Source organism: Lytechinus pictus, chromosome 19 (assembly GCF_037042905.1).
Source record: "Lytechinus pictus isolate F3 Inbred chromosome 19, Lp3.0, whole genome shotgun sequence".
NCBI lineage: Eukaryota > Metazoa > Echinodermata > Echinoidea > Temnopleuroida > Toxopneustidae > Lytechinus > Lytechinus pictus.
Window position 1 is genome coordinate 12483464 of NC_087263.1, and position 25892 is coordinate 12509355.

At 35.1% G+C, this 25892-nt stretch overlaps 1 protein-coding gene across 1 annotated transcript in view; it reads left to right on the forward strand.

Moving 5' to 3' along the window:
- Positions 1-25892, forward strand: part of LOC129283226 (diacylglycerol kinase zeta-like) — a 70664-nt gene that overhangs the window by 12791 nt on the left and 31981 nt on the right. Inside the window, exons 2-4 of the mRNA XM_064114095.1 lie at positions 22179-23096; positions 24110-24224; positions 25470-25553. Of these exons, the coding sequence (XP_063970165.1) occupies positions 22747-23096; positions 24110-24224; positions 25470-25553 (549 nt within the window). The 5' untranslated portion in view covers positions 22179-22746. The remainder of the gene's footprint in view (positions 1-22178; positions 23097-24109; positions 24225-25469; positions 25554-25892) is intronic.

Below are 25892 nucleotides of genomic sequence, written 5' to 3' on the forward strand. Positions count from 1 at the left end.
ATAGTGATTATATTGGGCTTTTATAAGTAATGCTTCATACATTAAAACAATGTCTCTAGGCTCTCCAAAATATATTATTATCGGGATTGATTACGATAAGTGCTTTTAACGATTGAGGAGATCTCAATTTTTCCTTGATTTATATCCGAGATCTAAAAGGGGAATCTAATCGTGAAGGTCGTATAGCTTTACCGAGATTATACTTCGAGAGCCACTGACTGTTTAGAGAGACTGTATACTAGGCTAATAAGGAGGAAAATTTTATTAGAGCTGATAAGAGGTACAATTTCATTAGTGGCATCACGTTCTTTGGGTTTTTTTCCGGGAGCGGTCAGTGGTGATCTGTAGGCACTTAATGGATATTGTATGAGTGATGAGCCGATGGATTGACTGTGAGGTTGGGAGAGATGGTGAAAAGGAGAAGGAGTAGGGAGAATTCCGTAGAAAGGAAAAAATGAGAGGGGGAGGGAAAGAAGAAGAAAGGAAAATGAAGAAAGGGAGTGGGATGTATAAAGAGTGTAAAAAAGTGAGAATGTCATAGAAAGATGGGTATAAGTAAGAAAGTGGATGAGAGAGAGAGGAGAAAAGGAGAAGAGAAAAAGTAAGAGTATATATTTTTACATGTTAATTATCATTGATGTTGTTGAATATAATTATGATGACAAGGATTTGTATCGTAAATATTTGTTATAAATGTATCATGTATGAAAATGATTTGTATCAATATTTATGTCATTTCTGTTGGAAATGTAGAATCTGAATCTGAAAAAGTAAATGGTGGGTGATGGGGAGAGAAAGAGGAAAACAGAAGGCAACAGAGTGAATGAGAGGATGAGGAGGAACTGGGAAGAAAAAAAGCGAAGGGGGAGTGACAGAGAAAAAAAGTGAAAAGGTGGGTGAGAGAGAGAGATAAAGGAAAAGAAAAATGTAGCGGAAGACAGAGGACGAGAGCAAGTGATGATGTCAAAGAAGGATCAATGAGACAAATTTTTTTAATGAAACTGGGAGAAAAGAGAATTTTTTAAGAAAATAAACAGGTTGGGGGGCACAATATTCAGTTTCTTTGGGCCTACTTGCAATTTTCAATGAGTTTGCACAGAAGAGGAATGATACTGAAGTCACTTTTGTTGAAAGGTTTTAAAATCAAAATTGCATTAGAAATACTTCCAGTGCAGTTTACTATAACCTGGGCCCCGTCTTACAAAGAGTTACGATTGATCCAATCAATCGTAACTCTATGGAAATCCATCAGTGTCATAATTTTTTTCTACAGGAAATTTGCACAATGTCTTTTGTAAACAAAGAGAAGCACAGCAATTTTTCAAGAAAACATTGAATGCATGAATATACATCATAGTTACAAAATATTTTGAACAAACTAGATGTTGACATTGCTGGCCATCCATAGTTGCGATTGATTAGATCAATCGCAACTCTTTGTAAGACGGGGCCCTGATCTAACAAAATAATGTTCATATTACTTTCTTTCTAAAAGAATCATTCAGCAGACCTGCCAACCTGTACGTTTTTGCAACCAAAATACGGCAGTACGTTTTTTCTTTAAAAAATACTTTTTTTCTTTTTTTTTTAATACAAAATCGTAATTTATTGAGAAAAATCATCTCTATATGTCTCTATTTCATAAAACGTACACAAATATGGTTATTAGATCAATGTAATTTCAGGTAACTTTTTTTTTTTTTCAATCATTTTGTAAAAACCAGGGTGAGATATACACAAGTTTAGCTTGCATGCAGCTTGAGCGCCGTGATGGGCGAGTGCACCAAGCATTTTATTATGAAATACACTTTTTTGGGGAAAAATACAAAATATTTATCTCACACGGTAAAAATACTGATTTTTTTGTCAAAATACTGATTTTGGGGGATAAGAATACTGGAAATGCAAAATACAACTTGGCAGCTCTGATTCAGACAATAATTCCGAGAAACTAGAAATCATCAGTTTGCAAATTAAAGGACAAGTCCAACCCAACAAAAACTTGATTTGAATAAAAAGAGAAAAATTCAACAAGCATAACACTGAAAATTTCATCAAAATCGGATGTAAAATAAGAAAGTTATGACATTTTAAAGTTTCGCTTCATTTCACAAAACAGTTATATGCACATCTCGGTCGGTATGCAAATGAGGGTACTGATGACATCACTCACTCACTATTTCTTTTGTATTTTATTATATAAAATATGAAATATTTTGATCTTCTCGTCATTGTCATGTGAAATGAAGTTTCATTCCTCCCTGAACACGTGGAATTTCATTATTTTAAAATTTTGTGCTTCAGGCAAGGAGGTCCTAATCATCAAATTCGTAAAAATTGAAATATTGTATAATTCAAACAATAAAAAACAAAAGAAATAGTGAGTGAGTGACGTCATTGACTCTCTCATTTGGATGTAACTGGCTCGTTCATATAACTATTATGTTAAAAATAAGCGAAACTTTGAAATGTCATAACTTTCTTATTTTACACCCGATTTTGATGAAATTTTCAGCATTGTGCTTGTCTGATTTTTCTCTATTGATTCAAATCAACATTTTTCTGAGGTGGACTTGACCTTTAAGAAAGAGAAGCATACAAGGGAATCGACAAACATGGAAAAACCTCTATGCCATCTGTCTCGCCATCTGTTGTTGAGATTTTTTATATTGTCATCATTTATAGCATACTTATGGACCATGTTTTGATGTTATAGAAGTTTATTTCGCTGTAAGCACTATAAATAGTTGGGTATTACCACAAGGATATAAAGATTTATTTTACTGTAGCCTTACTGCCTTTCTACCATATGGATATTGTATTTTACAGTATCCTTTCTATCATACAACCATAAGAATACTATATTTTACAGTATCCTTAGTAATCACACTACCGTACTGCCATTGTATTTAATAGTATCTTTACTATTGTACTACCATAAGGACATTCAATTGTACAGCATACACTGTCATAAAAAGGAAGCTGTATTTTACAATATCCTTATTACTGTACTACGTAAAGGATAAATTGTATTTTACAGTATCCTTTCTACCATTCTACCATAAGAATACTGTATTTCACACTATCCATAACACTGTAAGGGTGTGAGGACACTGTATTTATATTTACAGTATCCTTTCTACCATTTTACCTTAAGAATACTGTAACTTGCATTAGCCATACTACCATAAATGATACTGTATTTTACAGTGTCCTTTACTACCATACTGCTATAGGTATACTGTATTTTACAGTATCCTTATTACCATAATACCATAAGTATACTATATTTTACAGTATCCTCACTACCGTACTACCATAAGTATACTGTATTTTACAGTAACCTCACTAACTACCGTGCGACATGTACCATTAAGACTTTGTATTCCTTAATAAACTGCATTTTACAGTATCCTTACTACCATACTACTATAAGGATACTGTATGTTACAGTGTCCTTACTACAATGTACTATACTGCATTTTACAATATCCTTACTACCATACTACTATCAGGATACTGTATTTTGCAGTATCCTTACTACCATATTACCATAAGTCTACTGTATTTTACAGTATCCTTACTACTGTACTACCATAAGTCTACTGTATTTTACAGTATCCTTAGTGCCATATTACCATAAGGCTACTGTATCTTAAAGCATCCTTACTAACATACTACTATCATGATACTGTATTTCACAGTGTTCTTACTACATGTACCATACTACTGTAGGTAAAGTTCATTTTACAATATCCTTACTACCATACTTCTATCAGGATATTGTATTTTACAGTATCCTTACTACTGTACTACCATAAGTATACTGTATTTTACAGTATCCTTACTGCCATATTACCATAAGGCTACTGTATCTTAAAGCATCCTTACTACCATACTACTATCAGGATACTGTATTTTACAGTGTTCTTACTACCATACTACTGTAGGTATACTTCATTTTACAATATCCTTACTACCATACTTCTATCAGGATATTGTATTTTACAGTTTCCTTACTACCATACTACTATCAGGATACTGTATTTTACAGTGTTCTTACTACCATACTACTGTAGGTAAACTTCATTTTACAATATCCTTACTACCATACTTCTATCAGGATATTGTATTTTACAGTTTCCTCACTACCAAACTACTATCAGGACACTGTATTTTACAGTATTCTTACTAATGTACTACCATAAGTATGCATTTTACAGTATCCTCACTACCATACTGCCATAAGTATACTGCATTTTACAGCATCCTTACTACCATACTACTATAAGGATACTGTACTTTACAGTATTCTTACTAAAATACTATCATAAGTATACTGTAATATACAGTAAAAACTCACTACCATGCCACATGTACCATTAAGACATTGTATTCCTTCATTAATGTACTACCATAAGGGCACTATATTTTACAGTATCTTCACTACTGTACTAATTCAAGGACAATGTATTTTACAGTTTCCTTTACCATTCAACCATATGAATGTACCATATTTTACTTCCCAAATATACTTATGAATTTCAATTCCCAAGAATTTAATGAAATCATTTACTGATGGCGGAAAGATAATGCAATAAAGCTGATAGTTTTGCACATATATTAGAGATTCGATCAAACTTCCTGTTGATAAGATTAATGTTGTTTTTCATAAAGTGAAACCAGTAATTATAATTAAGTAGGTTCATCATTGTTTAGACTCTTGTACTAAATAATGCGAAAGTCACCAATGGAAAGGAGCTGCAACTCCTCTGCTATTTTTGGTGTTAATGTACAATCTCTTGTAAAATGCATTGTTCATTTATTTACATTGAATCATTTGTCCCATGATAAATGTATGAGTAATGGGTTTGTTTTTCATCTAACTGATTCTCACTTTCACAGAAATAATTAATCAATTTTAGTTTTCATTATTTTATTGTCTTCAAAGCATGGATAGGATTTCATGAAAAAGTTGCACACTTGACATGTCTCTGATTTTTGTTGTTGAGGGGGTTCACCTTTTTTTGTTCAAAGTCATCTGATCATCCCCATATTGGGCCTCAGGTATTTTCTGTCAAGCAAAAAGAGAATAGAAGATGCTCAATTAAAGAAGGAGGTGTAATTCTGCCCAGTTTTCCAGCAAAAAAAGGATGGTTATTCACTTTTTACAGACATGAAGGTGGAAAATTGATTTTTTTTTTTTTTTTTTTTGGGGGGGGGGGGGGGGGGGGACAGGCGTAGAATGCCCCTGTCTATGTATTTAATGTATATCTGCCACTGCTACAATGTACTACTTGCCATTCTACATTTCAATAATGATAATAAATAAAAGTAATACAGATAATGAATAAAAGTAATACATGTGCTTGAAGCCTAATGCGCTCCTCTTGTTTCTTGCGTTCAAAAGAAGACAGATACATATTGAAACCTTGGCCATTATCCATTCATGTGTAATTTTGAAATACACGGTCGCATAGAGGCATATAAGTTTATCATGGTAACAGGTAAGAGCATCATTTTGGAAACAGAAAACAAATTGTTTTAAAATATGTATGGCATGTAGGCTACAGGAATCATGCATGATGCTTACATGCTTACCCAAGTACAAAACTTGTCGAGTTAGGAAAAAAAATTATTCATAGCATAAATTCTTAGATACATTTGCTTATGGCTGAGCAGTTTCTCATTTTGTACCAGCATTTCTATATATGCAAACAAATAACAAACAAACCTTGATTTTGTGGTTCATGTGGTCGTTTTGTTTGATTTTCTGCAAACTCATTTCATGTTCTTCACCACAACCGGAATTGAAGCAATGCAAATAAAGGAACATTATGACTGGAATATCACAATTACTTTTTGTACAAATTATTGGATCCGTGAGCACTGTGTTGTAGAAAAGGCATTGCTGTATAAGCAGTGATCATTCATGAAACAGGTATATTTTTTTCAGTGTCTAGGTTGAGTAAAGATTTTTCTAAAGCTATGTCTGTTAAAAGAAAAATTTTGTAGACCACTATTGAAAATGAAGTGAAAAAGGGTGCATTGTTTATCCACGGGAGGTTAATTAAGCTACTTTTGTTGAATATTCTATTCAATATTCTGCATGGTGAAGTGAGAATTATCAAAGCAATTAGTTTGATTACACTGGCTGGATGAACAAATTTGATTAAAATGGGAGGCATAATGAAGGGTAGTTACTATAATGCTTTTGAATGTGCCTGTATTTTGTATAAAAAATGGACTTTATTATGTCAACTATTGTAAATGGTAGACATTTATGTCCATGGAGGTTGGAGGATCTAGTTTGCAGGTGTTTTGACTTGCAGGAGTACAATAAAGACCACTTCAATAGCTTCGATATGAGCTTTCCTTCTTTGTGTTTTACAATTGTCATAACTCTATATAAAAAAGAGGGATTATACAACTCTAGCAAAGCGATGCATTGATGTTTTTCACAAGGTGTAGAAATGTCCAAATATTTTTCACTCATATGATTAGAGTTCTTTTCATCGGTCTGCATTTTCTACTTCAAAGTTTCCAATTTACCATTCTATCATTATTATCATTTTAGCATTAAGCACATGAGAAAATGAAGCTCTGCATAACAAGTGCCATGAACAGAAGGTTCCATGACATTTGCTCCGCTGCAAATTCCACACATAAATGGAATGACCAACTTCAACCCTGGACTTAACACTATTCCCTATCGTAAACCTAACCCTAAATCTAATATTTTTTAAAACCCTCTTGCAATCCTAAACCTATATCTTGCAGGAAATAAAGCCTGGAGCAGTTGTCGCAGGAGCAAATGCCATGTCACCTAACAGAAAATTGTCTTACCATACATTCCTCTTGAATTCAAAAAAATTATTAACTCTGTTCACAAATGTGTGTTGTCATGATTACAGTGTCTGAGCACTAGGTGGGGCTATTCACATTCTGACTCGAGCTATCATTGGGGGCAACGGGCTGGGGATTCTTTTATGTTAGGTATATTTCCTTCCAAGCAGACTGACAAAATATGATAATGATAAGAAAATTATGAAATGAAGGAAATAAAAAGGTCATTCTTTTTCCTGAAAATCCTTTTCCAATTACCAGGATTTTAGGAAGCGGTACAATTAGGCAAAATATTTTACAGGAGATTTGAAGTTCATCGAAAGAACAGATTGATATTTTTATATTGCTGGCAGTTTGCTCAAATTTGGGTGTAATTCTAAAATAGTTAAGTCACATGATTGTAGTATTTCTAAATTTTGTTTTATTTCAGAGAATAGTTACATCAACAATACTGGCAGGATGCACAATAAGAAGTGAGAAATCAAATTGGTAATACTAAAAAAAAAAAAATCATCATTTTTTTCCTCCTAAAATGTACATGTTCTAACTAAACTTGAAAAAGTGGGAGCAATGGTCTTTATTATAAAATCTGCATGAAATGAAAAAAAAATTATATAATTTTAGCCGATATACTTTGTAAAATAAGTACCCTAACTGTCTTATTACCACTCTACATTGTAATCACTTTCCTTATTTTCCAACGCTTAATTTCACATCGCTTCATTTTTTTATTAGCTCCTTTACAGATAATTCATCGTTCCGTGCATTACGAGTTCAATTTATAATTGCTTCTCATATGGATTAATATTAGAGTTGATTGGTAGGCACTTATCTTAATTAATATTGCATAAAGTAATTAGCTGATGGATGCTTTTTTATTCAACTCTGCTATTGCAGCAAAGTAAAAGGCACTTTAAAGAAAAGTTATCCTCATTTGCTTATATGGAGAAAAACTATATTACATGAAATACACATGTATGCATAGTGCATACAGAGTGGGTGACTTCATGTTTTTTATTACCTATTGTAGCCGTTTTCTCTCCCTTTTGCTGCAGTTTTTTAGCACTTTAGAAAAATGGCTACATAACGGCAGATTTTATTAAAATTTAGATTTCACCATGGCAAATTTTCGTCATTCTGGACAGCTTTGCCCACTGTCATTAAAGCTAAAATTGCGTGATAGGAAATAGTTTGGAAGCAATCTCAAATTGTCTATTATACGCCAGAATGCTTATTTACAATGTAGAACAACTAAGTTTAATTGAAATAATTCAGGCTTGCTTGAAATAATCCTCATTTCATTACCACATGCAAACGCAGGAAACAACACGTGGGACCACACTATATAATCAGACGGGCATTTTTCAGTAATTTTTCTCATCTTCATTCATTCATTACTCTGTAATGACTTTTTTCCTGAAAAGGCATTTGGCAGATATCAAGTTAAAATGTGGGATAGCGTGAAGTAAAGCCTCTAGAGGTAATAATATTCGGCTATTAGTACTAGCATATTTGACAAGCTTGCCACACCAAGCATTACCATCATCCTCCTCACTGTCAAGAGCAAATATTATGCCGATTGTATAATATGTCATGCAAGAGTGGTTATCTAATATGCAAGAAAGATTTTATCAATAAGGTCATCTCTCCCTGTCAAGAACAAATAGTATGCCGATTGGATAATACATGTATGTTGTAGAAGAGAAGTTGTTTAATAACCAAGAAAGATATCAGTATGGTCATCTCCCCAACCCCTAGTAATGAATAGATGTGAAAATTGATTGGAAGAGTCGAGGAGAAATGAAGAAGAGAGAGGTAGAGAGAGAGGGAGAAAAATATCTGACATTTATATTTAAAAAATGTTATCACTGTCCTCTCTCTCTGACCCCTGAATAAAAGATGTGAAAACTCATTGAAAGATTGGAGGAAAAACAAATAAAAGGTAGACAGACAAAGAGAGAGAAAGAAGAAGAAATGGTAATCTTATATGCAAAAATATAATCACTTCCATCTCATTCCAACCCCTGAATAATAGATGTGAAAGCTGATTGGAGGAAGTGGGGGACAGAGAAAAAGAGGGACTCAGAAAAAGTGCATAGCTCATGTACCCGGTATGGAATATTTCTACGCAATTGCAGATGTGTACATGTATTTTTTTTTATATAGCCCTATCTCTCATTTATTTATGTGATAACTGATTGGGAGAGTGGGAAAAAGATTAAAAGAGGGAGAGAGATAGAGAAAAAGAGTCAGTATGAAGTATGGTTACACAGCCATGATATATTTTTATATATTTCCCCATAAATATGAAAACTGATTGGAGAGAGAGAGAGGGACAGAGAAAAAGAGGGAGAGAGTAAGAGGGACTCAGAAAAAGTGCAAAGCTGATGTACTCGGTATGGAATATGGCTATGCAATGGCAGTCATTGTATATTTTTATACATGAAAACTGATTTGGAGAGTTGGGACAGAGAAAGAGAGCGACTGATTTAGTATTTTGAAACAGAGTACGTGCATAACTGATGCACTTAGTGTGGAAGATGGCTACGCAATTGCAGATGTGTACAGTATTTTTTATATGGGCCTATCTCTCATTTATGTGATAACTGATTGGGAGAGTGGGAAAAAGATTAAAGGTCAAGTCCACCCCACAAAAACGTTGATTTGAATAAATAGAGAAAAATCAAACTAGCAAAATGCAGAAAATTTCATCAAAATTGGATGTAAAATAAGAAAGTTATGACATTTTAAAGTTTTGCTTATTTTTCACAAAACAGTGATATGCACAACTCAAATGAGACAGTCGATGATGTCCCTCACTCACTTTTTCTTTTGTTTTTTATTGTTTGAATTATACAATATTTCATTTTTTTTATAGATTTGACAATAAGGACCAACTTGACTGAATCATGCTCATTCCACATGTTCAGGGAGGAATTAATCGTTGTTTCACTTAACAATGAGGAGAAACATAAGATATTCCCTATTTTATATAATAAAATACAAAATAAATAGTGAGTGGATGACGTTATCAGTCTCATCATTTGCATACCCAACAGGATGTGCATATAACTGTTTTCTGAAATTAAGCAAAACTTTAAAAAATGTCATAACTTTCTTATTTTACATCCGATTTTGATGAAATTTTCAGTGTTATGCTTGTTGGATTTTCCTCTTTTTATTAAAATCAACTTTTTGTTGGGGTGGACTTGTCCTTTAAAAGAGGATAGAAATATAGAAAAAGAGTCAGCATGAAGTATGGTTACACAGCCCAGTATATTTATGTATATTGCTCATAAATATGAAAACTGATTTTTTGTTGGGGTGGACTTGTCCTTTAGAAGAGGATAGAAATATAGAAAAAGAGTCAGCATGAAGTATGGTTACACAGCCACGGTATATTTATATATATTGCCCATAAATATGAAAACTGATTTGGAGAGTGGGGGACAGAGAAAAAGAGGGAGAGAATGAGAGAGACTAATTTAATATTTTTGATACAGGATAAGTGCATAGCTGATGTACTTAATATGGAGTATTGCTACACAGCCATGGTATATTTTTTATATATCGCCCTTCTATGTGAAAACTGATTGGAAGAGTGCGGAGAAGGAAAAGAGAGAGGGAAAGTGAGTGAGAGAGACTGATTTGATGCTTTGACACAGAATAGGTACATAACTGATGCACTCAGTATGGAATACTGCCATGCAGCCATTGTATTTTTATATCATGTACATGTACATGTTTGCTCTCTACAAGCTATCCCATAGACATTCTTTACAAGCATCAATAATGCTCGCAAGATGCAAGGAGAGAATGCTGGAATCTACCAATTTTCTTTACACCATTCATAACATGTATGATAGGAGCATGTGGTGTATGACCAGCAGCCGTTGTATAATTTTATATATCTCCCACCAATGCACTCTTCAAGCCATCCCATAGACATTCTTTACAAGCATCAATAATGCTTGCAAGATGCAAGGAGAGAATGCTGGAATCTACCAATTTTCTTTACACCTTTCATTACACGTATGATAGGAGCATGTGGTGTATGGCCAGCAGCCGTTGTATAATTTTATATATCATCTCCCACCAATGCACTCTTCAAGCCATCCCATAGACATTCTTTGCATGCATCAATAATGCTTACAAGATGCTGGCAGGGAGAGAATGCTGAAATCTACCCATTTTTTTCCCTAGGTGCATTCCATGTACAACTTTCCACCTATGCCAGTGTAATTCACATTAGATCCTACAAATTCCCAAGAGAGGGAGGGAGAGAGAGAGAGAGAGAGAAAGGGGGTGGGGTAACAGGAAGGTGCTATGATTTAGGGATATTTTCGCCGTCTGCGTACGTCACTGCTGTACACAAACTTGCTCTGCGCCAGCTTTTGCCCCACTCTCGCTCTCTCTCTCCTTCTCTCCCTCTCGGTGAGTGCCTTCCTCCGCTCCGACGACATTTCTCCCCATTCTCTAGTCTTCCCCTTTTTGGAGAGGAAAAAAAAAAACAAGAGGTCATCTGTTTTTCAGTGCGTGAGGCAGTCACCATCTTGAAATCCGCCGGATTCCTCTGAATGCACCCTGGTAGATTTCTTGTTGATTTCTTCTTCTTGGTCTTCTCCAAAAAAATTGGATGGACTCAATCTTTCATTTAGGACAAATATTTGAGCGTTAAACGACAGGATTATTCAAAGGAAATGGGTCGACTTTAGTCGGGATGTGCATATCGAGGAAAATCCCGCTCACATCAGGCTCGTGAGAATATGTTTCGAATTACTTTTGATTGGTAAAAGCGGTAAAGTTGATGAAAGCTGTCTTGACAAGCCGTGGCATTTTGATCAATCTCGGAACTTTTTGCACTATGAGGTTTGATCTTCCGTGGAGGAGGTGGACATGGCTTAGAATCGCGGGGATTCGCAGAGATTTTCTCGGAGATTTGCATGACAAATAAGCTGTTCTGAGCCGATTCACTTCAACCATCCATCTCTTGGATCATTAGTGAAATCCGACAGCATGGCATTCAGAAAAAATCTTCGTTATTAGGCCGATTTATGGGCTGATCTTCCAAATTTGTCTGGATAAGCCATTATCATTTTTTGTGGTAAAAAGGGGTATGAGAGTTTCTACATTATCATTTCAACGGACGAATTCTTGATCTGTTGACTAACAAATTATGTTGTTCCCATTACCTTTTTTACGGTAATCAGATATAGGTGCTTTTTCATTAAAAGCTGTTTGTAAGTTATGCATAACTGGTGACCAATATTAGTGTTATATGTGATATCCCATGTCTTGTTGCTTTGATACAGTAGGGGTTAATGATTAATACATATTTCTAATGCGCACTTTCTGGTTAATTATTTACTCCAGGTGCTACTTATACAAGAAACAAATAACAAGGGACATACCGATGATCATAGCCAGTAACATGATATCAATACAGTATAATAAAAGTGTTATGACTAATGTTTCTTGTGAGAGCAGAGAATGCTTGACACTTGATTGAAAGGTCTTTAGACTGTTTATATTTATTCATTATTTTTTTATTGTTAAATATCTTGTAATCCCAATTTAAATTTTGACAAATTGTAAACTGTGCATTAAGATCCTTTAATCTTTAATCTACAAAAATTAGATTTCAGAGAATTGGAACAGTAATAATGACAAGAAAATCTTGGCCCGGTTTCACAAAGATTTAAGTAGGACTTAGAGTCGCACTTAAATACCGAGTTGCGTACGGTATGAAAGGCTTGACTGCATTGTGAGATCGTGTTATGAGGACGTGCACTACTGCGTATCTAGATCAATAAGATTGTGCATTGCATTTCATGTATGCGTCGGCATGTAAGTGCGACTTAAGTCATACTTAAATCTTTGTGAAACGCCCCCTGTTATAATAACAAATGCACATAGCAAATATACTATAAGCCAGTCCAATTTATGGATTTCAATAGCTTTTTACTGTTGCAGCAAATTTGGTATTGTAACAAATTTTATGAAACAGGCCCTGAATATGGCATTGTGAATATGAATGCATTTTTCAGGAAACAAATTGTTTGTGATTTTCACTCAATATTGTTATAAGCTACCAAAATTCCTTAAATCTGATTGGCTCAGAGCAAATTAGTCGAAGAAAGTCACCCTTTGTTTCAAGAAATAACCCAGGTCACCACTCACTTGTAAAGTCATTTGTAGTATATGAACAGCTGTACGATATACCATGCATTCCTAGTTTGCAATATGGGTTAATTAATTCAAAGCTAGATGTAGAAAAAAAACATGTTTCGAAATCAGCACAAACCAGTATATATTCAAAATTAATGATAAAATGCTGTGGGAACTTCTTTGAAAGAAAAGCTGAATCCATTTTCCATTTGCATTTCAATAAGGGGTGGAAGGAATTGAAATTAGTTATCGTAAATTTTCAAGTATTTTTAGAATGATATAACCACAACATAGCTTTGTTTCATATTAAATGATTCTTTCACTCATTTGATAACTATTTCTGACCTTAGTTTTTTTTTATTGGAACATGGTATTAATTGTATTTACAAAACAACGAAAAAAAAATCATTCATACAGGAGCCATATTGAAAGCTATCATATGTTAGCTGTGTTCATCAGTTTAATTCAATTCAGTAGGTCAATTTTGAATTTGAAAGTAGATTTCAGTGTGAAGGTTGTTAAATTATATTGAAATCTAGGCCATGAATTTCATTTTCTTGGAATCTGTGAATTCTGAAAATGCAATGAATTTTAATGAGGCTGCACGTAATTCCTAACATCCAGGCTTGAAAGTATAGGAATATATAATCATGCTAATGGATCGAGGTATGATGATCAGTAATAAATTCGGGGGGCGTGTTTCATGAACAGTTTTCGTTTGTGATTTTCGCAGGCTGATGTTATAAGCTTCTGGAAATCCTTCCATCTGATTGGCTGAGAGCAAATTTGTCAGTGAAATTCACTGATAAATCCTCATGAAACACCCCCCCCCCCCCCGACTGCAGAAGAAAAGAAAAAATGGCTAGGTTAGAGCTGGAGTGGGAGATAAAGCCCTGGATAGAGCACAAAGAAGGGGAAAAGAGTTCTTGTTTTTTTTCATTTCATGCATGTACATGTTTTCATACTAAACTGAAATCTGCTTGTTGCTTACTTAAAGGGGAATGAAACCTTTGGAACAAGTGGACTCGTGTGGAAACAGAAAAATCAAAGAATAAGATCAAAGAAAGTCTGAGAAAAATCGGACAAATAATGAGAAAGTTATGAGCATATTGATGTTGCGATCACTATTGCTATAGAGATCCTCCCATTGGCAATGCGACACAGATTTGTGATGCCACATGTGAACAACTTTCCTTTGATGGACTCTAAAATGCCCCCAAAATGTCTCTTTTTGCTCTTATGGTTATAAATACAAACTCTTCATCCGTAATATATTCTTTGAAAATCTACATTACATGTCCTTTTATAGAAAGAAAACATAATCTACTGATAGATGTGATAAAAGAGGCAGATTAAGTGAAATATATTGAAAAGTAATGGGAAAGTTGTTCACATGTGACATCACACATCTTTGTCACATTGCCAATGGGAAGATCTACATGTACATTAATACAATGACGACCTAAACTTCAAATGTTCATAACTTTCTTATTATCTATTCATTTTTTCTCAAACTTTTGTTGATCTGTTTCTTTGATTTTTCTGTTTTTGCACAAGCAATCTTGTTCCAAAGCTTTTATTTTCCTTAAAGGTCAAGTCCACCCTAGAAAATTATTGATTTGAATGGATAGAGAAAAATCAAATGAACATAACACTGAAAATTTCTTCAAAATCGGATGTAAAATAAGAGAGTTATGACATTTTAAAGTGTTGCTTATTTTTCACAAAACAGTTATGCACAACTCATTGATGTGCAAATGAGAGAGTCGATGATGTCACTCACTCACCATTTCTTTTGTTTTTTATTATTTGAATTATACAATATTTCAATTTTTACAGATTTGACAATTGGGACCAACTTGATTTACCCACAAACTGTTAAGATAATGGTAATTGCACATGTTCAGGGAGGAATAAAAGTTTGTTCCACCCGACGATGAGTAGAAAATTTGAATTTTTCATACTTCATATAATAAAATACAAAAGTAATAGTTAGTGGGTGACGTCATCTGTATGCTCATTTGCATACCGACCAGGATGTGAATATAACTGTTTTGTGAAATTAAGCAAAACTTTAAAATGTCATAACTTTCTTATTTAACAACCGATTTTGATGAAAGTTTCAGTGTTGTGTTTGTTGGATTTTTCTCCTTTTATACAAGCAACTTTTTATAGGGGTGGACTTGTCCTTTAAAGTTTAATTCTTTAATCTGTATAGGCTTAAGAGAGGGACTACCCCTTTCCAGTCGGGGAGAGATTAATAACCATCATGCATTTTGATGCTCCAGACATTGTGGAAGCAAGGACTCAGCCATAAATCAGTCTGCTATTTGAAAATTAACATTTGCTGAACTGCAGAGTAGTGTAGGCGGTGGATGTACATTGCATCTTGTAAATTTCATAAGAAGCTTATATACCTGGTACATTTCAGTGCATTCCAAGATTTTGAATTTCAGGAAATTTTATTCATCAAGTGAGTTCCTGAAGTTGCAGGATATTTGTACATTTCACTGACTCATTTTGCAATGATTGTTGCACAGGATGCATTGTTGAACCATAGGTCCATTTGTTGAACTATAAACTCAAGTCATTTGCAAAAGAGAATGCAACTTTGCTCTTCAAAACATTGTACAAGTTTAGCACTTTATGGAGCTACGAGTGATGATAACACTGCATCATTTCAAATACTTATTACAATAATGTTAGCGGATATCACAGACGCGTCATAAATCACTTTTGCCAATCAAATCTATTTCTTTATCGTTTGGACTTGAGCTTGAGCTTCTCGTCATGAATTCGGAGGATTACTTTGAAGATTTTCTTGACCCGTCGCACCGGTCATCGAGGAGTGCGATCGCGCAGCTCACCGCCATGCACTCTGACCTCTGCGACCCCGACTGCGCGACCTGCGCAATGTCAAAGGCCATGCGACGTCCAGGAATCGCAGCATCAGGAGAAATGGCAAGGTACATATCAATAAAAAATAGTATTAGAATCAGTACTGTTATATACATATGTATGTAGCCAGTGAGCAATGATTATAGTTGCCCTCAGAGATTACAGGTAGGGTTTTTCCCCCTCTCCACAGATGATCTGGCTATGCCAATGAATATGTAATATGCTCACTTAACATTGAACGTTTCATTTGTTTCATTCTTATTTTCATAGAATGTGGTATTTGATCGTTTTTAAGGGAGTATCTCTTCCCAACAGTTCAATTTTCTTTTCCTACCCTTTCCATTTATTGTATTGTATTTATTTTATTTATGTATTATATGCTCATTTTGTTATTTGTTGGCATTGAGTGAGGAGAATTTCCTCTAGATCTCGACAGAGAATTATATACCTTAAGAAAAAAATCCTCCCATTTTCTCATCTCTGTATTTGAAAATACTTTTATACACCTGCACATATTCATTGTGTCTATGAGTGTAAAGGTGAAGGATGAAATGAAGTATTCAAGAAATTATTATCTAAGGCCAATTAATGCTTTTGAAAGATAGCTTACTGTGGTTCGAGATAGAGAGTGGAGAGAGATTTGGTTGGGGTAGGGAATGAGAGAGCTAGGGGAAAGGAAAAGGAAGGGAGATAATGAATGGCTGGAAAGAGAGAAAGTGGGTGTGTGTTTGTGTGTGTGAGAGAGAGAAAGGTGGTTGTTTAAAGATGGGGAAAATTACTGTTTTTGATATTTTACTTTCAGGGGTAGATGTGAATATGTTGTTTGATACACACAATTTTTTTTTTTAATTATTTTTGTTATAGATTCAAGAGAGATTTGTAAATGAGTAAATAATATGTATCATGTTATTATATACTTGTAATACAAAAAACTGACCTGACCTGTGACCTCTGTTGACCTTTTGCTGACCTTTGTTTGACCTCTTGTGAATGCTGCATCATTTTGTTTCATTGATATGTCAATATGGGATATAAAGTGAAGTAATTCCAGAACTGAGATTGGCATACATGTATGCTGATTCACTTTTTGAGTGTAGGTCTATTAATAGGTCTATTAAAAGCACATCGTAAGTCAATTTCAGGCATTTACAAACTGTATTTCTTTATTACATGTAGCTTTTGTGTCAATTAAAAAAATTGAAGGAAAAACACTCTGAAATGGTGAAATTGGCAAAAGGATTGAGATATGAAAATCACTGTGTCTGTAATGTCAAATTTTATTTTGAAACAGATTTTTTATGAAGTTGCAAAAAAATGGAACATTGAAAAAAAAATTTTTTTTTCAATTTTGAAAACAATTATTAATAAAATATGAATCTTCATGCAAATTGGAAATTGAATTTGAAACATTTATTTTTGCAATTTCTATCAATTTAGGATACATGAACTTTAACAGGAAAAAAAACAAGATTGAAGGAAATATGCTGTTGCTTTTGAAGGAAAAAATAAGATCATAGTATAGGGCAACTAAAATGCCCCATATGAGAGAACTCTAATTTAAGGGAATCTGAAAAACTACAAGAAATTAAATTGAAAAGACATTGATGAAGATCTTAATGAATAAGATATCTTATTTCATGAAAAATTAATAATAAAGTAATTTAAAACATTCCATGTACCAATTGTAAAGTACATCAGATTCATTGACCAAGAAATATAGTACCACGTAACATACACACATTATACTTCAGACGAAACGACTTTGGACACAATAGCTGCATGTAATAATAAATGCATGCATGTGTATAGTGTGAGTGTGTGTATAAATGCCGAGGCTTGCACACATAAGCAGCACCACTATTCATCGTCACTACCAAGCATGAAACTGCTAACAAGCCGGCGCAGGGGGAGCGTGCCGGTGTAAAAATAGCATCGGCATTATAATAAGCACCCCGGCAAGCGTCGTTGAGAGAGCATCATCGAGAATCGGTCGCCCCCGTATTTCTCCTTCCGAGAGCGGCCGGCATTTGCAATGCCAATACGCCCGCCAGTATTACATGTCGGTGTACATGTCTGCATGCAGTGATATTGGGCAACTCTTCTGTATTTTCCATTCGGACACACACACACACTATCTCTCTCTCTTTCTCTCTCGCAGTACAAGGATAGGCAAAATACATACACACTTTTACTGTATCAATGGACATGTGTGTATGAATCTCAAAATTCACATGTTGGATGCATCAGATTGATGTTCTGCGATTATCATCACTATACCTGATTTTCTTCCTTTGTCTCTCCTCGTTGTTGCTTTTATTTTTTCCGCTCAAGGCTCAATTTCTGGGTTTTGTAATCTGGCTTTCTGACCGATGATGGCTGGATATGATATGATTTGAGGTTCTTTTGGGGTACTGGTATCAATGGATTACCGTACTAACGGCTCTGAGAATGTTCATATCATAAGGTAATTATTATTTTCTAAATTGTAATTTCAGAAGCCACATGTGCATTTTACCGCTAGGGACAGCCTCCTTCAAGACGTGTATTGATATGTGAAATGATATGAGGTATAGCGTGTGGTGTTGTATTTGATTGGAGAATGTATAGGTAATGAATCGTTATTTTCTGAAAGGTATATTGTCAGAAGCCAAATATGGGTTTTACAATTGCGCAGAAACATCCTTTATTGTCTTTCTAGAAGGGAAAAACATTCTTATGAATATCAAAAAATTTTATGAGACGGTGTGTGGTCCTGCTTCTGATTGTTTTGGTTATTATACAGATGCTTCTAAGACTGTATTAATATAATAATGTAATATCATACTTTTTATTAAGAGGCAATGCATATTGTTCAGGTGTCACATGCACATTTCATTATTGGGCTATGACTTCTTCCTTTTGTTATTAAAGGAAAAGCATGCTTATACATGTAAATAATTTAGATTTTGTCATGTTTGAATTGATTATTATACAGTTCTTTGAATGTGCATTTATATAATGTTATGAATTATTAATTCTCAAGAGGCAATTTGTTTATCATTCAAGTAACACAAACACTGTGACTGTACTATAACTTCTTTCACAATTTCTAGAGGAAAAAACATGAAATGATATGAAATAGTGTGTAGTGCAGCAATTGATAAATTACATGTACATCTAATATGTGGATATACATGTACATAAATGATAAGGAAATGAATCATTTTCCTCTATAGGTAATATATTTGTCATATGCGTTGTACACACTTTACTGTGAACAACTTTTTTGAGTGATGCTTATGAAACTACATGTACATGTATAAAGCAATTTAAGTTGATGTGCAGTGCAGTGAATGTCTTGTACATAATGTACACTCTAAATGTATGAACGTAGACTTAACATGTACATGTAGCTCCACGGGACAGAAAAATAGCACTTAATACATGTATTATTTTCTACGAGGCAATTCAAGTATTTTGTTCACATTCTTATGCACACTTACCTTGGACGTGTAAACTTAAGCAACAAAGAGTCCGTTGCCTTTTGAATTTTTCAGAAAATAGACCATATAATTACTTGACAAATTGTGCAAAAATAGGTTGAAAAGGAAATTTTTAAACATATATTGATATTTTTGACGGAAAAATGTTCCCCCATCCGTAAAAATGTTCTTGCTTCCTCCCTTTTTTGCATTTAATTTTTTTTTCTTGTGACTTGAGCAATCTATGGTAGATCTGAAAATACTTCTTCAAAACCTACATTTGAAGATCATTAATATTTTTAGGTTTTTGCCTTTAACAAAAAATATACATAAAGCCTAAGAATGCGTGCCTTGGGCAAAGCTATACCACTTAATAGGTGTGAGGAAGAGTAAGGGGGGGGGGGGGGCTGAGCAAGAGCCCCCAATTTTTGAGTTTCATGTTGGTAAGAAAAATGTCTGTTTGTCATGCAGTGCGGTCAGGGTGTGTTGACAGTGTGTCCAGTGTGTGTTTACAGTGTGTGTTTCCAGTGTGTCCAGTGTTTTTTCACAGTGTACTCAGGGTGTGTTCACAGTGTGTCCAGTGTGTGTTCAGAGTGTGTTTAAGGTGTGTTCAGGGTGTTTTTGCAGTGTGTTCATAGTGTATGCACAGTGTTTTCATTGTGTGTTCACAGTGTGTTCAGGGTGTGTTTAGGGTGTGTTCAGGGTGTTTTTGTAGTCTGTTCATAGTGTATGCACAGTGTGTTCATTGTGTGTTCACAGTGTGTTCAGGATGTGTTCACAATGTCTTCATAGTGCGAAATACAGTGATATCATCACACTGTTCTAATTTGAGCATTTTGAAAGTGTGAATCACAATATCACGTAGTCCTATCTGTGAACACCCTGTGTACACACGCTGTAAGGGCTGCAGTGTGAACATGTCTTCGCGCTGTTAAATTGGAGCATTTTAACAGTGAATATCGTCATATTGTTCACTATGTAAAAACACTGAAAACCAGCGATGCATCCACACTGTGCAATCATCTTCACACTATTAAATTTGAGCATTTCAACAGTGAATCATTTGCTAACGTAGTCCTCTATATGAACACTTTATGAATACTCACACTCGAGAGAAATCCACTGTGTGAAATAATCTTCACACTGTAAACACTATACACACACCATAGAGGTATCCACAGTTGGGATCATTTTCACACACTGAAATTTATAGCATTTTAATAGTGTGATTTACTTGTACATCTCTGAATTGCCCACTTTGTTTACACACTGTAAGCACACTGAATACACTGGACAGACTGCGTGACACTACCAGAATGTAATATTAACTTAAAAGCTTTGTGTAAGGTAAACTTTTACCAAATGCATTTTAGTGTAACTACAACAAATCTGGTGAAGAGGAAAATAGATACATGTATTGGTGTATCAGCGCAGTGTGTGACTCTATGATGACATCAATGATGCCTAGATTCATTCGTGAATGATATAAATGTACGTGTACACTGTACACAATTGATGGTATATAACATGGAGATAACAATACCCAATGTACATGTATTTGTATGATAACTTGCCTATATGTAGGTCATTTTCATAATGCAATTCTTTGCTACAGAAGAGGGACTTCTTTAAGTGTATTGTACATATAATTTGACACAAGAATTCAATGACCTCATTTCACCAATGCCTGTGTGAATAATCTTAGAGAATAAAACTGTATTTCAGATATACACCGATAGAGAAATTATTTGTTTGCCCTAATAGCATTATGAGTTTCCTTGAAGATTCTTCAGTGGTGCATACTAGTTTATTACCAATTACTGGGGAATGTTTCTTAAGGCCACCGCACACCTTACGACCCGACTGGTCGGCAAATGGCTTGCGACTGAGTGAGGGGAAATGAATCGCAAGGTAGTCATAAGCCTCGACACCGCACAACTTGCGATCCGATCTGCGACTCACGCATGCGCTTTTTGGCATAGCAACTGAGAAAGTGCGCTTACTACTGCGTATGCGCGTTGTTTATCATATACGCGTCGTGCAACTCTACTGTCTGATTGGCTGGAAGTTGGATTGAGCTTGCGATCCAGTCATAAGGATTCGACATGTCAAATCCTTCCGATTTTCCTTGCGACTTGTCTCTGACCGGTCTGCGACGCGCAAGCTGACAAGAGCCGTGACGTCACATCTCCCCTCACTCAGTCGCAAGCCAGTCGCCGACCAGTCGGGGCGTAAAGTGTGCGGTGGCCTTTAAAGGTGGTTGTAAAATTGGTGACAAAAAACATTCGGTCCTGCGACGTTTGCTCCAGTCTTAATATATCAAAGGGCACACGGTTAGGGTTGGGATTGTAATAGAGTTTTTGGTTCAGAATAATGTGAAGATAAGGATTAGGGTTTGTTTAGTTTTGGAGGTCATGTTTTATGTTTGGCTTAACATAAGATTTCGCATCGGAGCAATCGTCGCCGGAGCAAATGTCTTGAAACCGTAAAATCCTTCACCACTTTACCAGTGACTGGAGCATGTTTTTGTGCTGAATGATAAATTTGATAACTATGATCACTTTACATAGAAACTGCTGTTGGTGTATTGAATAAAGTCCTACTTCGTTAAAAATGCAAGGCAATATGTGGGGTAGTATATCTCATTGCACGAGAGCTGTACTTATCATTCGTAAGATCATGCTTTGATAACTTTACAAACAACTCTGTGAAACACCCCCAGATCTGCAGTGTGAAATCAAATTGGTGTGTTTCCATTTTTTCTGTGAAATGGATGATTCATTGATGATTTTATTCCTTTAACAGAAAAGAACGTATGATATGACCCAAGACTGCTGTATTGTCTGTGTCGGAACATTACCCTAATTCTGAAAGAGCAAGGATAATTCAGTCAGTTGAACATTGTCCAGTGTACATCAACAATTGTAGAATTTGTCATTCCCAGCTATGACTTACATGAACTCAAGCAAGTGGTACAGTGCTTTGGCCATCTTTCAAAACGAGAATTTTTGAATTTTTGAACGAGGGAAACAAATCCTGTAAAGTTTTATCTACTTGTACAGTGACATGTCGTATGTGCATATTTTTTTAACACATGTGACAAAAAAAAGATGTGTTGACTTCTGTGTGTGAAATATTGTATGGCAATATGTAGCAATACATGTACATGTACAGTCATGTGTTAAATTTGATGGTTCTTGCATTGAGTGACTTTTTATCTACATTGCTAGACGCTCGTCTGCACTCATTCAAACACAATAAACCCTACAACATGTCGCAGTCAACAATAAGTACAATGTATTCTCATGATTTTCAATGAAGTCAACCTTTGGAACAGATTTTGTGGTGGATTTGTGACAGAAGCGACACCAAAATGCAGACTTTTGATTGCATCGTCCCGCGAGGGTCGCCCAAGCTTACCAAAATGGAAGCACTGGGTGGGACTAAGGCGCATCGCCACAGCATCTTTAAGATGCAGACAAGCCGTACTGACATAGCGTCAACAGATGCGGACATTTATGAGGACAATAACTTGAAATCCCAACGGCATACTATGTTTAACAAGTACAAACTGAAGCCACGCTCCCAGTCCATGGGTGCAGCAGCTCTCCAGAGCTCTGGAATTGGTCAGTTTGCAGCTATGGTGCGACAGCGGGAAGCGGACAGTGATTCCGAAATGGACACAGGTCTGCGAAGTTTCCCAAACAGGCCTGACAGTTTTAAGTAGGTTCTGGGTTCAGCGCATTAATCATTATTGTGCATAATATTTTATAATTATTCTGTATGTACGTATTAATCATCAGACAAAATAATATTGGATATGTTTTGCAGACTAAATGGCCCGTATTCACAAAAGAGCTTGAGCTTCCATTTGTATCTTGGTATAAAACCATATAGACAATGCAGAATTCTTGTATTATCGTACTTCATTATATAGCAATTTATAGCACCCTTTGCACAGAGTGTTGACTTTATATAATTGGACTTTTCTTTATATTGAATGTGATTAGAGAAATTATGTACACAAAATCTGCACAGTCCTTGGTTTTGTACCATGGTTCAATTGAAGCCTCTCGAGAATACAGGCAGTAACTGGTGTGTTGGCTCAGTTGGTTGAGTGTCTGTCTCACAACCGGGAGGTCGGGACTTCAAATCCCGGCCGCATCAGACCAAAAGACGTAATGGGAGTTGCTGCTACCCTGTTTGCCGTTCAACATTTAAGGGATAGAGCCTTGTCGATCCGGCGCTGCACAGTGGTGGCAGGGCCCACGATCAATTGGGCACAATGACCTTTGCCCAATATTTTATTTTCAGATTTCTATTTCGAACAATAAAACATGGATTTTCATTTTCATAATGAACATGTATAGGTTCATGTACATTGTACAAGCACATGACTAAAGCTCAAATGCGTCAGTCAGACCAATTAAACTGATCCCAAACCCACAGATGGTATGCCATTGGTAATAACATTAAATCTCTTGTCAGTCTGGATCTGTACTTGTTAATGTGACTGTACATGCTTTCCCATATATATGTACATGATTTAGTGAAAATTAAAATTTTCACACCATCTTCACTCTAAATTGATTAGAAATGTCTGAAATTACTTCTGAAACAGTGAACGTACTTATAGATAGCATATTCATCCATTATAGATGGGCCTAACCCCATCATAGAGATAAAATCAGTACTAATTCTAGAATTCTTTTTCTTTTATCTTTATCAATCTGCAGGAAGGCAATATCTAAATCGAATGCATACGCGAATCAGATCCATGGATTCCCTACCCACCATCTCCCTGCGCATTCTATGGCCGAAAAGGAGATCAGAACGACCGTTGATTGGAGCGTAAGTTTGATCAAGTCATTGTTCAAGACTGTGTTTGAAGAAGTAGTAGTAGTCGTACTGGTAGTTTTAGTAGGATAGGAGGAGTAGCAGTAGTATATGTAGTACTAGGAATTATAGGAGTAGTTCTATTTGTATTAGTTGTATCAGTGGTAGTAGTAGTAGTAGTAGTAGTAGTAGTAGTAGTAGTAGTAGTAGTAGTAGTAGTAGTACTGTAGTAGTAGTAGTAGTATCAGTGGTAGTAGTAGTAGTAGTATCAGTGGTAGTAGTAGTAGTAGTAGTATCAGTTGTAGTAGTAGTAGTAGTAGTATCAGTGGTAGTAGTAGTAGTAGTAGTAGTAGTATTATTAGTAGTTGTAGTAGTTATAGGAGTAGTAGTAGTAGTTATAGGAGTAGTAGTAGAAGTAGCATCACTGCTACTACTTCTACTACTACTAATACTTATACTGTTGATGATGCTACAACAGGTTCTACTACTATCATCACTACTCATGCAACTACTACGGTAGTACTACTTCTACCTGAAATACTACTACAACCTCTCATTCAAAGACAAGTCCACCTCAACAAAAAGTTGATTTGAATGAAAAGAGAAAAATCCAATAAGCATAACACTGAAAGTTTCAAAATCGGATGTAAAATAAAGTCATAATAGTTTTAAGTTTTGCTTAATTTCACAAAATAGTTATATGCACATCCTGGTTGGTATGCAAATAAGGAGACGGATGATGTCATGCACTCACTATTTCTTTTGTATTTTATTGTATGAAATATTCAAATTTTCTCCTCGTTGTCAAGTGAAACAATGATTAATTCCTCCCTGAACATGTGGAATTAGCATTGTTTAATATGATATGGTTCAGTCAAGTTGGTCCTTATTGTCAAATCTGTTAACAATGAAATATTGTATAATTCAAACAAATAACAAAAGAAATAGTGAGTGAGGGACATCATTGTCTATCTCATTTGCACGTCACCGAGTTGTGCATATCACTTTTTTAATGAAAAATAAGCGAAAATTTAAATTGTCATAACTTTCTTATTTTACATCTGATTTTGATTAAATTTTCAGCGTTATGCCAATTTGATATTTCTCTATATATTCAAATCAACATTTTTCTGGGGGGACTCGACCTTTCAGAGATGTGCCAGAGAACTTAACGTCTTTAAGAATAATTTTTTGTTACAAGATTTGTATCATAAACCAACCCTATTGATATGAGAATATTTCTAAACTTATCTCTTTCAGGAGAATGCAATCAGCGGCGACCATGTTTGGGGTGAAACCAACGCTTCGGGTGATTTCTGTTATGTCGGCGAACAGGATTGCCTGGTAAGTCAGTATTGGGTAAGTATGCGGTTCCAGTGCTCCCAAAACCCCCATCCTGATCCCATAGAGGTACCGATCCCTAAATTGGCAATGCAGTAAAAAAAAGTTAACAGATTCACTGCTCAAAATATAAATTTGCACATTTTCATTAAAATGTTTGGCTGATATTATATTCATGTTTATTTTTTTAGAATGAAACATTAATGTGAATAAAATTTGCTGGCAATTTGGTCCAGTCTTATCTCCTCATCCCAGAGAGGTACATAACTTTCCAAATATGTAGAATATTCTGTTTGAATCCTCAAATTGACAATAGCTGATGTTTTTTCACACATTTTTTTT